General features: G+C 41.5%; 1 protein-coding gene across 3 annotated transcripts in view; it reads right to left on the bottom strand.

The window, feature by feature from the left end:
* Window positions 1-13,222, bottom strand: part of Washc5 (WASH complex subunit 5) — a 54,693-nt gene that overhangs the window by 27,002 nt on the left and 14,469 nt on the right. For all 3 annotated transcript variants that reach the window (XR_010041222.1, XM_063231108.1, XM_063231109.1), the window contains exons 7-11: window positions 9,991-10,143; window positions 8,250-8,363; window positions 6,659-6,830; window positions 3,751-3,878; window positions 538-667 (exon numbers count right to left, since the gene is read on the bottom strand). Coding sequence is in view for 2 of the 3 variants with exons in the window: in XM_063231108.1 (XP_063087178.1) it covers window positions 538-667; window positions 3,751-3,878; window positions 6,659-6,830; window positions 8,250-8,363; window positions 9,991-10,143 (697 nt within the window). In the remaining variant the exon portion in view is untranslated. The remainder of the gene's footprint in view (window positions 1-537; window positions 668-3,750; window positions 3,879-6,658; window positions 6,831-8,249; window positions 8,364-9,990; window positions 10,144-13,222) is intronic.

The following is a 13,222-nucleotide window of genomic DNA, read 5'->3' as shown; positions in this document are numbered from 1 at the left end:
ATCACTCAAGTAATTAAAGCTTCCTTTCCAAAGCAGTTTGAATTTCCCAGTTGTGCCACTAGATGGCAGGGCACAGCACAAGAACCTAGTTAAATATAGCTTATGTAGGCTGTTATTAATATTCTTAGGGGACACATCCCTCTGAAATGACCACAAGACCTATACACCCCTCTTTGCTTCCCCTAATGGCACATAAGCTGGCAGGTGAGCAGTGTGTATGGTGGGGTTGGGCACAAGATGACTGAAAGCTGTATCTAGGAATCAGAGTTTTCAAGAACCCTTGGTTTAGCCCAACGTCACATTTCAAAATTAAGACAAGAATCTTGAAATCCAGAGTAGATTCAGATACTGCCCAAGACAGTGCAAGGCTCACAGCGGCCCAAAGGAGACCCTAGCTCATCATTGGCACTGTGACAGAAGGACGATGTCACAGACAACCACGAGAGCGTAGGCCTCTTCGCACAGCCTACATTTCCAGTTTCAAGCAACATGTGTAAGCACAATACTTCAAGCACCAATATTTCCCTTCCACAATACCGTTTTTTTCCACTCTGGTTAGGGGTTTCACTCCTGAAAAGACATCCGCCAGCTCAGTCATCCGCTCTGAGCCCTCCTTCTTGTAATGCTCCCATTTGGCCTGCTTTTCTGAAAGCATTTGCTTGAACATCTGTTGAAGAGATGGAAAAGACTGAAGAGAAAATCTTGATCATACAATTTACAAAAGAGACCCTGAGTAAAACACAATTTTTAAATACAAATACTAAAAAGAGAACCTGGACCCATTTCTGTGTTACACAAATTGACAGGCAAAGCGAGACTGTATCTGAGCCCATGGTTCTCTGGCCAGCTGCACAGAAGCACAATCCGGAAGGTCTGAAAGTCTTCAAATTTCCTGACCCTAAAAATTTGGCTGAGGTCTTGGTAGGCCAGGAAACAGCATTTCAGTGTCAAGCTAAATTTGTGCTGAGTCACAAACTGGCTTTTCTAGGCCACAATTCCTGCAACACCTACTAAATCAGGGAAGGTTTGGGTATCACCCTGCCAGGTTACAGGGGTATGGACAAAATTACCAACAGTTTCCTTCTTGTTAGATTACACAGAAATTCTGTTCATTAATTCACTCTTTCATAAAAAAGTAAACCTTATCCTGGGTAGAGAAGAAAATGGTAAAACTCATTTTGTTTCACTCTTTTTGAGACAGGGTCTCACTATGCAGTTCAGGCTGGCCTTGAGCTCACTTTGTAGCCCAGGCTGGTCTCGAACTCACAACAACCCTCCTGCCTCAGCCTCCCGAGTGCTGGGATTACAGGCATGAGCCACCACACCCAGCCATTTTGTTTCATTCTTGAAACCAATTTTACAAACACACATATTCTCACTACAGGACATGCTGTCCCACACCAAGGTTTAGGACTAGTCCACTGGGTGCTTATGAGACAAACAGATACCAATACTGATTTTTCTCTTCAGAAATCCTGCATTTGTCAGTACTGTAATGAAACTGAAATGCTGGAAAATGGGCAGGGGAATCTCCAGTTACAGATGAGGGGATCACAGCTGTGTGGGGTACGCTTGGGTCTGAGGAGCAGGCGGCCTTAAGTGAGCTAGACAGGATGATTAACCAGTAAAATGAAAAGAGCATAAGGAACACAGGCTCCACAACATTTTTTCCTGTTGGTTTCTTTTTGAGACATACAGGCTGGCCCTGAACTCACTGCCTTAACCCAGCCTGGCCTCGAGTTCACGGTGACCCTCCTGCTTCAACCTCTCGAATGCTGGGATTACAGGTATGTGCCACCCCTGGCTCAGATTTTGTATCTTGTAAGAAACAATTTGGGAGTGCAGATGGTCCTTGAATGGAAAAATACAATCATACAGAGATCAGAAGAGATACAGGTCTTATTACTGTGTCTGCAGAAGGCAAAAAGTGATTCTACAAAAGGCTGGGATGGGAGGTAGGAGAAAGGAAAACTCAAAGACACACACTGAAAAGTCAGAAATTCAAATCTGTCATCTCTGTGCCCGATCTGTGCTGGGGAATTCTCTTCTTTGTTTCCATAGCATCTTCTCTTCATGATAGGCCAGTGTCCCAAGGCTTTGTTTCCTCCGCCTGAGGCGACAGGGAGAAGCTGCTCACACTGCTCTGGTCAAGTCCAGAGAACACTTTGAAGGTTAGAGAAGCAGCTGGACTCTGAGATGGCTCAGGCCTATCCCGATTTGCAGTGGGTCAGCACCACTGAGCGACAGGGAACCAGTCTGAAGTGTCGAGGTTCTGGATTCTAACTGGCCACGGGCATCCTCCCTGGAGAGCAGCTCATCTGCCACCGGCCAATTGACTTTCACATGCCTGATGCCGCTCTTGGCCTCCTGCCTGGCTCTCTCTTTCACTGGCCCCGGGCTCCCTGATGGCAGGGGCATGCTTCAATCTTTTTCAAATTCCTAATACTTCACTGGGAATAGACTAGCTATTCAATAATGATTTGCAAAGAAAGAAAACAGTAAAATTACTAAATAGATCAAAACTGGAAAGATCACTGAAAGCATTTAGTGCACACACTAGCATTGTGTTAATAACCAGCACCTATATTTTCTGAGTCACAGGGAGCAGAGTACCCTCATGTGCTTTGAGAGTAAAGAAGCACTCCGTGTGTCTCCGACTAGATGGAGACTGGCTCTGGGTGGGGGTCAACAGGTGGGGCTAGTTCCTGAGCCCACCTAATCTACAAGCCCACGGTGCTAGTTGCAGAAGCAGGACACATTCAGGAAACCTCCATTTTTTAAAAAAATTTATTTAAAGAGGATAATTCAGGGTAGGACTAACCTCAGAATTTCCCCCAGTAAACTCAAGTTCCTCAAAGTCCTTAAGACCACCTTGCTAAATGCAAATCACCCACCATACTCAGTCTTTTCCCAGCAGGGACCCTTGGCTGGCAGAATGCTGACAAACTTCGAGGCCCACCATGGGCCGGCTCCTGCCGCTCTCAGCATCACCTCCAGCCGCCTTTCTGTTGCCTTCTCCTCTATAGCCAAGAGGCCTTTGAGGACTTTGATGGTCACACTTTCCTATCCAAGAGGACTGAGGCACACAGTTATGACAATGGGGATGTGTTCTGTGAGATGTATGGTCAGTCAGTTCCTCACTATCACAATGCTGTACCTGCTGAACTAAGCTGGCCACCATGCCATCAAGTGATGCACCTAATGGGCTCACCATGGAGTACCTGGCTTATCTGACTGAAGCACTGTACGAGCTGAGGCTTAGCCCTTTTTCTCCTGGGGATGTTCTCTGGAACGTTCCCTACTCCGTCTAGCTATCTCTGACACAGTCTTCTCCAGTCCCCTCAGAGACTCACACTTCTGTCCCCAGGGAAGTCTTCAGGCTGGCAAAAGATCCCCTATTTTAGGCACTGCAAGGATGGTCTCCTTTGCTACAGAGCACAGATCTCAGTTTGTGCACATTTTCATGACTGTGCCGAGCTGATCAGGGTCTGGATTCCTTAGACTATAACCTTCAGAACCCTGTGCACTTTCCTCATTCCTGTCCCCTAAAAGACGGTACACAGTAAGTGCTGGCTAGAAGTTTAATCCTGCCTTTTTAAACGTAAGAACTATTTCACACAGCTAGAACGTGTGGCTTGGATCAAAAGATAACAACTAAATTCCGACCTTTTTCTTCAAAGTATTTTTAAACATTAAAAAAAAAAAAAAAAAGCCCTAAGACTTTGGTGATTATTCATTCAGTATTTTTACCTCTTTGAGTATGAACTCAAACTGTGCAGTATCCAACAGCAACTGGAAGAGAATCTTGGGATTGTACCTGGAATCAGTTAAAATCTGGTCCTTGATCTGACGGAGGCGTTTGTTGTTTGGGTCACAGGCTAGAAATATGAAGAAAATTTGTATGAATTAAGATGAAAGTTTAGTATTTTCTTCACTTTTAAGCATTTAAAAAGTATGAAGCAAAATGTTACCAATACAGTAGTGAAAGAGTGAATCTATTTGAGGGAGAAAACAATCTGACATGGAGTGTTATTCTCTGATACGCTGCTGAATGAAAACTGTGTTTCTGAAGTTTGTGTTTTGGGGTTGCCTAGTTGACTGGGAGTGTTACAGGAGAGTGAAGCACTCAGTTCCTGTCTGTCTGGATCTGGTGGACAGGCAGGCTGAGGCTGCTATCCTTAGAAAGAGCTGTTTGCAAGGTGAACCCTGGGCTGACACTTGAGGATGTGGCTTTTGGGACCAGCTTTCTTCACTCTGAGGACCAAGAATGATTCACTATGCTGCATCTGTTCATGCAGACACTGTCAACATCTGCCTTCCTCTGCAAGTCTGGGCTTTTGTGGAGGCCAGGGAGGGGCTGCCCACACGATCAGCCTGGGTAAATACACGGAAGTTGAGTCTAACAAGCTTGCCTGGTGGGAACGTTTCTCGTGTGTTGTCACAACTTACTGCTAGGGGACTTCAGTAGGTCCTGTGTGACTCAACTGGGAGAGCACCCTTGGAAGCTCGTGCCTGGCTTCTTCTGGATTTCCCCTTTGTGTCCTTTGTCATTGCTGACTTTGCTTTTGCTAGGATTAAATGACAGTCATTATCCTACATGGAGTCTCCTGAGTCCTCTTGGTGAATCTGAAAGCCTGGGGTGGTCTTGGGCACTGCCTGATACAACAGGGAAGCAGGGTTACCCGCCTAAAAATGTGGCCACTCGAAAGGGGCTTGGGAGCTGAGACAGGAGGATCACCAAGCCAAACCAAACCAACACAGAATAAGCAGGTACTTTTTCCATGTCTGACTTTGTTTGCTTCTGGTAACTCATCCTTGTGCAATTAGGTCAGGTGATGACCAGACACAAGAATGGAAAGCACATATGGCAGAAGATAAAAGCTGAGGCTGGCCCTGGCTCGGATGCAGATCTGGAGACACGACTTTCAGGCACCATCTCACAGAGGCTGAGTCACGAGGAAACTGAAGCTGTTTTATGGTGGGATAAAGTGAGGACCTGCGCTGTTTATATGCTTGTAAATCCAACACTTTGGTAGAGAAGATTATAGACTGAGTTAACGTAGTAAATCCTGAAATTAGAACTGGAGTTCATGTAAAAGATTAACAGCTACTTAAAGCAGATCAATCACACTGTGGGTAACTGTAAATGGATCTAGGCCGACAAGTAAAGGGGAGCAAAACCCTGGAAAGCAACACTCGTGAGAAAGGGCCCAGGAGCTGCAGAGAAGTGTGAGGAGAAACAGCGCATATGTGCACAGGCAGGAAGGCCGAGGAAGCGTGCTGCTGTTTTCTCTGCAGTCACCTCCAGGAAGTGGAGACGGCCGGGCTGTGGAATAATCCGCTGTGCACGGTTTCAGGGGTGCAATCTCGTCTGAAAAAAGCAGTGAGTGCCAGTCTCAGCAGGTCCTCAAGAAGAGCCAGCAGAAGGAGAGAGAAAGTCAGAGGGCTTTACCAGGCTGCTGAGCGACATAGCTCTTGGGAGGAGGGGCAATCGTTGAAGTCAGTGAAACTATGGGTAGAGCTGGCTATCTCTGAACAAGGTCAAGATTACTGGTTCCATCTATTCATTTCTCTACCATTAAAGCAGAGGCATTAGTCACTGTTTGCAGGTTGTGTGGAGATGATTCACACAGTTCAGGAACTCCATAAACTTGGAGGTCAAGCCACACGGGCACACACTCTCAAAATTTCTTCTTTTTCTACACAGAAATGGGTGAGACTGAATCTTCCTGAAACAAGCACTTTGATCTGATCAAATCCTGAATTCAGGGAGCCCATGTTTTTCTGTAGTTCTAAAATCATACCTCTGATTTAATACTTCTGCAATCTAGAATTTCTTCTGGTTCTCACCTTATCTTCCTAAGGGCCTGGCCAATGCCTGCCTCTTGGATGGAAGCCTTTTCTGACCTCCTCTGTTCCTCCACCCCCAGCAATGTTTCCCTTCCTACACTGGACACATGCCATACTCATTGCCTACTTTGCCTGGACCTTCACCAGCTGCCTATGGTTGCACTAACAAATTAGCACACATTTACTAAATTAAAACTATTTAAACTTACTTACATTTCAGCATGATTATTATTATTATTATTATTTTTTGGTACTGGGGATTGAACTCACGACCATGCGCTTGCAAGGCAGGCGCTTATGCTGCTGAAATAAGTCTTCAGCTCTTCACTTACATTCCAGAGGCAAGAAATATAAAACAGGGCCCACTGGGGTATCTTCTGTAAGCACACACTAGGGGAAACCTCTTTTCTTGCCTTCTGAAGCCTCTAAAGGCTGCCTCCACTTGTTGGCTTATGGTCCCTCCCATCTTTAAAGGTAGCAATGCTTACTTCTTCAGCGTGACATGTCCACAGGTCCAAGAGATTAGGGTATGGACAACTTTGTGAGGGTGGTCTGGGAGGACTCACTTTGTTTAGTAGAGACTCACAGCTACCCTTTTCTGTATGTATATATCTTGACTCCTTAACTCAACCAGTAACAAGTGCCTTCAACATGTGACCTAAACATCCTCAGATTCCCTAGCACCCATCTTACCCAAGTTGACATGAAAAAGGCTGAAAGAGCAACTTGACTCTCACCCAAGGACTCTTTCCCCGCTAGACCACTTTGCTTCCCAGGCAGCAATGTGCTGGCTGCCCTCCTCCATTACCTGAGTCTGCCGTGTGAAGCATCAGCCACCGGATAGCCACGTTGCAGTCTCGCAGGCAATTGAGGAGCTTGGGGATGTTGTCCAGCACCACCTCCTCCCTTAAGTACCCCTCCTTCAGAAACTGCCGCACTTGGGCATGCACTCGCTCACTGACAGTAGCGCACCGGCTTGCCTTTGGAAAGCAAAACAATCAGAATCATATTGAAAACTATCTTCAAAACGAACCACATTACACCCTAGATAAATTGGCCAACTTGTCTTCTTTCCTGCCCTAACTTCCCCCTTCCTTCCTTGTTTTCCTTTCAATGGTAACATTGCTACAGGGCACAAGTAACAGGTAGGCTGAGGGTCAGACACCTAAGGGCAACTGGTTTACCGGATGCCTCCCGAAAAAGCACTGTACTTAGTATTTTGAGACTAAGCCTTAAAGTTCGGTGTGACTTGGGGTTTAACCTCTGCGCAACGGTGTGTTCCAATTTCAAGTGGAGAACCAGACAGGGAGCAAAAGAACAGGAAGACAGGAGCCAAACTGCCTGTTGTTATTATTGTTGAAAATGAAGGCAGAACAGAGCAGACACAAGAAAAAGATCACACTTCTACAGGTATATGAAACCTAACAAAAAATATACCTCAGAATATCATTACTGAATTTCCACACCAGCCTTTTGCAAGTTTGATTATTCTGTTTTACTAAAGCAAAACTCAAATGCTAACCATTATTGATCTGGTCAAGTCAGTTTAAAACTATCAAGAAGTTTTAGAAAAATATCATAAATGAGAAAATGGAATTTTGGAAAGGGGTTTTTTAGTAATGAAAAATTAATGCTTTGGTATCAGTAATTATGAAAGTGCCATTGCTCTAATACATTTCTAGGAGACATGCCAATGTTGAAATTATTTTGTGCATTATTTATAGAACTAAACTTATTTGAATAAAACATGATAAAGCTTTTGGAGTCAATATTGTTCTATCCACACAGGAAACTCAGTAATTCTGGCAGCCAAACTGAGGAATTAATCATCGAGAAATATCAGGTATGTATCTCAGTAAAATAATTTGTTTTTATTCCTTTACTACTCAAAAATTTCCTGTGCCTTGTGTCCTTACCAAAGAGACAGATGATAGCCATGTAATTTAAATATGAATGTCTTAAGTCTTACTGCTTAAATAAGCGAAGTAACACATCAGGAACAATGACTTTAAACTACAGTGACAGAATACTCTCCATGTTCAGTTAGCATTTTTGGCATTCATCTTATAGACAAAAACACATTAATTTCAGCAGCTGCAAAACTAACTCTGTCTACAGGATACTGTGTAAATAAGATAAAGTCAGTTAGGACTAGACATTCACTATACTAACTTGTCTTAAGATAGCAAACAGGCGTGGGACCCAAGTCTCCAATTTATTACACACAGGCATTAAAAATCTATACTTGTATATTTTTTGCAATGTACAAAATTTACCTTTTGTTACAAAGGTTTATGGGGGCGTTTTCCAAATTCCTGAGAAAAGCTACGTAGGTCAATTCCTACTTTATATTTCAGGTTTGTAGTTATCAGGAGCCTCCCTGGTTAGGCAAAACTTACCTGTTCTCTAACATTTGAAAGGTCCAGGGTGTTGTTTAAAGCAGTTTTGGCAGCTTTGTAAGGTTCCCAAGCATCCGCTAGGTTAACTGTGATCCCCATGTAGATACTAATCACCTGAAAGAGGACACACTCAGTATTGTCTACTACTGCTCACTTCACAGTGGAGGGCTGGGAAAGATAAAGCTGTATAAGGTATTGCCCTCTTCCCAGGTTACACTCATACAGATGAGAACTATGGACTTTCCCGATACATGGGTAAGGATTCTTCCTTATGAACACTATGAAACAAGAGCAACGAGAGTGCTAATCGGGAAAATAAGCAAAGTTTTTCTTTCAAACGGCTGTCCTTTACCTTCCAGATGAAGAAAAATGAAAAGGGACAAAACAACAGGGACTTTGACTAACACAGAAATTTTCCTAAACATTTTTGTCTTTTAATGCTCTTAAAAGTTATGAAGACTCTGAGATTAAGAAAAACTGTATTACACAGTAAAACTGGTAAATTTAAAAGTATCTATTTAAAATAATAACAAACCCATTCCATGCAATATTTTTCAATAATAAAAACAAACACTGGAATTATCCAGAAGCATCTGTATGAAGGCTGATTTGACACTGGTTTACATTTCTTCAAATCTCTAAGCCTTCTTCCCTGTGAGTCTTTGAGTATGTGGAGTGCACAATAATTATGACTCAGCTCACTTCAGTATTCTATTTAATCCTGTAATACTCTTATTAATGCTTTTCTTTGACTTTCTCTATTGTTACATTTTTTTAGCAGTATACATTTATTTATTTATTTGGTTGGAATTTGCATGGCATATCTCTCTTTTTTGATCCTTTTATGTTAGAGTGTATTCAACAGTGTTTTTTATTTATTTTGTTTAGAGTTTTTTTAAGATATGTATCTTACAGGCATCATGAAACTGGATTTTGAATTTTTCTTAGCACTAAATATGCTTGTAACTATAGTATTATACCCAAGACTTCTTTAATATACTCTGATACCATGAAGGAAAATTATCAGTTTTTGCCATGATTGATCAACTCCAAGTTCAGAAGCATGCCTGATGAGTGGTAAGGAACCTCTTATTTGTAGATTACTCTCATACTGGCAGTCAATTAAAGGGTCTCTCATAACAGATAATGTGATTCAGTAGTTGTAATTCAACAGTTAAGAAGTAGAACAAAATCTCCTACCTGAGCATATGGATTGATTCACTGCTGTTGGTAAAATCTTGTGTAAGCAAAATGTTTCACATATACTAAGTATGTTAAGTTCTATTCCTTAAGAATATTTTTAAGTCAAACAAGGTTAAAAGTTACAAACATATCCCTGAAGTCATGTATATCTCAATGTGCCCACATAAGGCCTTACAGGTAAAACTTGTATAAATGAAATAATTTTTTACAAAATGACAAATGAGAGGAATTTTGCTATTTTAGATTCACAAAATGGCTTAGTTGCATTCTCAGAAGCAGAAGTAAGATACATTTTAATAGGTGGTTTTATTCTCAGAGTATCCATTGACAGAAAATACTATAGGGTTGGTCAGGAACTTTTACTGACTGATTTAGTCTCTCCTGTTTTGATATATAAAATTTCCAACACACTTCATTCTGCCTAAGTGATTTTATGACCAAGTATTTAAAACATCATGACCTCTGGTTTGAGGACAAAAAATAGAAGGTAGGTTTGGTTACAAATTTATTGGTGAAGAAAAAAATAGTAATAACTTGCCCAGTTATCTGGAAAGTATTTATCCACGATCTCTCTCATTTTTGCTTGATGGGTATGGAGAATGGAAGAGTCAAAGTAGAGAATCACATACAGCATGGCAGCTTGATTGGCCAGGGCAGTGCTGCGGTGCTCTGGCAGTGGGTAGGCCGAAACCTGCAACACAGACATGATCTCACACAGGGGACCGTGACTCACACCTGGATGTGTAAATCCTGGAATTAAACTATCTGTTCTAGGGCACATCTGTTACCCGAAAGTTTATCACCTTCAAGATCCTGGACACTGGCCCCAATTCTCAGGTTGTAGCATTGATACCCAGGGTTTTACTTCTATTTTATCCCTAATCCCAACACTCCCTTCCTTTCATTCCTAGACTCTGTTGCAATTCTCTCTTTAAAAAATATTCTAACCCTGCGGCTCCCACTAGTTTTCACTTTGTATGTCCTTCTTCTCAGACACAATCCCTTAGAACTGCAAGACTCAGCTTATTATTGCTATTTTATCACTTCCTGTTTGTTTTGCAACTCAGTGAAATTTGAGGTCTGCCATTCTCCCAATGGAGTTCCCTAACCCAACTCAATGGCTTCTTAGCGCTGTCCCTTAACCTCTTGGAGTAATAATACTCACTTTGGTTCTCCAGTTAGCATGATCTATGCTCAGTGTGCTTTTGCCTGTCTTAAATGCTGATGTCCCCAGGGACCCATCTCCTCGTGTATTAGGAATCTCTGGCTGCACACAGCATCTATTACTTGAGCCACCACTAACAAAAAGCAGAGAATTTATTATAAGGACAGATACAGCAATGGCCCTTGAGTCCTGCAGGCAGAAATGCGGCTGAACCACAGGGAGCGTGGCGTGGGGTAAACCAGAATGCCTTTCCTCTTTCTTCTCTTGATGCATCTGCCCAACTTTTTTGTTGTTGTTGTTGTTGTTATGAAATTTGTCACTATTTTATTACAGTTAGCTCACAAAGCTTGAAATCAGGCTACTTAGGTTTACATTTTGGGACTGATACTTGCCAGCTATATGACCTCAAATGAATTATTTTTTTTTTTTATTTTAAAGAGGATAAGATTAAACATAACAAAACAGATCATAAGGAAAAAATTTTAAGAAACATGGACTTTAAAGCAATTCTAGTTGTCCCCATCTTCACACACATTGAATACATACTGAACATTATAGAACTAATCAAGTCATAACAGGATAATGGCTTTTTAGGTCTTCAAGACCTGACATTGAGGAAGTCAATGACTGCTATAGTGTCTCTCATTGTCTTCGTAGTAGCTGTCCTTATCTTTATGTATGCTGAAACTGAACATAAGAGACTAGACTAATATCACTCTGTGCAGTGAATAATAGTATTGCTAGATTTTATATCATAATGCTACAGAATTAGCACTGGGTTTCTTGGTGTCTCTTCTTCAGAGTATCTGTTCATTACATTGTGCATTATATAATCTGGTCCTGTAAACAGTTCAGAAATTCTCCCCATGTGTGAATCTCTACATGTATAGCTATTCTTTCTGTATTATAGGGAAAAACAGATCATAATAAGGCAACAAAACAAATTCCTAGAAAAACATGAAATGAAAAAAACATATAAGGGGCTGGGGATTTAGCTCAGTGGCATAAGCACCTGCCTTGCAAGCAGGCAGTGGCGAGTTTGATCCCTGGTACTGATAAAAACGAAAAAAACCACAATGTTAGGTGATCTATAGTAGTTACTATGCTTTCCCTTGTTATTTTCAATAAATTGTCCACATCATCAGACATAATTGAACATAGCATTACATAGCTATTTTAATAAAAACACAACTTTGGAGACATTGTAGGACTTCAAAAGCAGTTAATAATCAAGCTGGAATGGGAATCTTATTACATCTTGTCATCTTCAGAGTAGTTGCCTCTACTCTTAGACTTGATACTATCAAGCATACCAAATTAGAATAAAATCAGTCAATGCAAAACAGTGGTCTAACAAACCAGCTTCAAGTAAGATCAGTTATTTTTGGGATAGCTGTCTGTGACCTTAAATCTAGTATGAGTAGACAGACCAGAACAAAATAAAATCCAACTAAACAGAGTGACATGCCTAGTGTGACTTTTAAATCTTGATGCACTATTAACAATGCCCTCTGCCTTCCTTTTTTAGGCAATTCCTCACCTTTCCCCTTCGCAGGATTCTTTGGATATTTTGGGTCCAACTAGCTCCTTTAGTTTTTAGAGTAGGGGTCAACCCATTACCTATCTGAGTGGTGTTGAACCTTTTTATCCCTAAGCTTGATCTTGAGCTGTACTCCTTTACTTATCAAAGCCACAAGATTTTCTTTCCTTCCAGCTGTGTAGTTCTACACTGCACAAAAGTGTCATAACTTTGCAACCTATCTGTGGCTGCTGGAGGAACTGTCCCTATTTCTCTCTGGTTCCTTGTCACATAAGGCATCGTCTTCTCATCTTTGACTTTCAGTTGATTAACCCTCTTTCAGGTTGAGTATATTTCCTATTCAGAGCTTCTCGATGGATCCGGCCGCCTAATCTACTCTGCCTGTGTTTCTTTTTGTTAGCGTATCAAGGCTATCTATATTAAAGATTATAGCCTACCTTCTCTGCCTCATCTCTGCTATTCTATGTTTCTGCTATTATTTGTCCACTTTTCTCCTTCATTCCACTGTCTGCCCTGTTCATTGAGGCCTCTCTGCCACTGTTGCTGGAATTCTGGTATTTTTTCTCTCTCTAGAATGTCCTTCAGAATTTTTTGTAGGGTTGAATGGGTGGCCATGAACTCCCACAGTTCCTCCTTGTCTTGGGAAACATCTAATTTCTTTATTAATTTTGAGAGAGAGTTTTGCAAGGTATATCAATCTGGGTTGGTGGTTATTTTCTTTCAGGGCTTGGACTATTTCCCCCCAGGCTCTTCTTGATTTGACAGTTTGTGTTGGTAAGTCTGTTGTTATTTTGATAACTTTTCCTTTGTAGGTGATCTGTTTCTTTTCTCTGGCTGCTTTTAATATTGTTGTGATGGATTTCTGGGATCTTGATTATTATACGTCTAGGTATAGATCTGTTTTGGTTGTAGTTCTGTATGCCTCATTTATCTGGATATCATTTCTTTTCCCTATGCTTGGGAAGTTTTCCTTAATTATTTTTCTGAAATAGTCTTTGTAGTTCATTTGTGGTTACTCCTGCTTCTTTGCTCACATTTTTTATTCTTAAGTTATAGATCCTCTTG

Source organism: Cavia porcellus, unplaced genomic scaffold, assembly GCF_034190915.1.
Source record: "Cavia porcellus strain 051 isolate PalLab524CR breed Dunkin Hartley unplaced genomic scaffold, mCavPor4.1 scaffold_19, whole genome shotgun sequence".
In the NCBI taxonomy this organism is placed as follows: Eukaryota; Metazoa; Chordata; class Mammalia; order Rodentia; family Caviidae; genus Cavia; species Cavia porcellus.
This window is presented reverse-complemented; position numbering and strand designations above follow the sequence as displayed.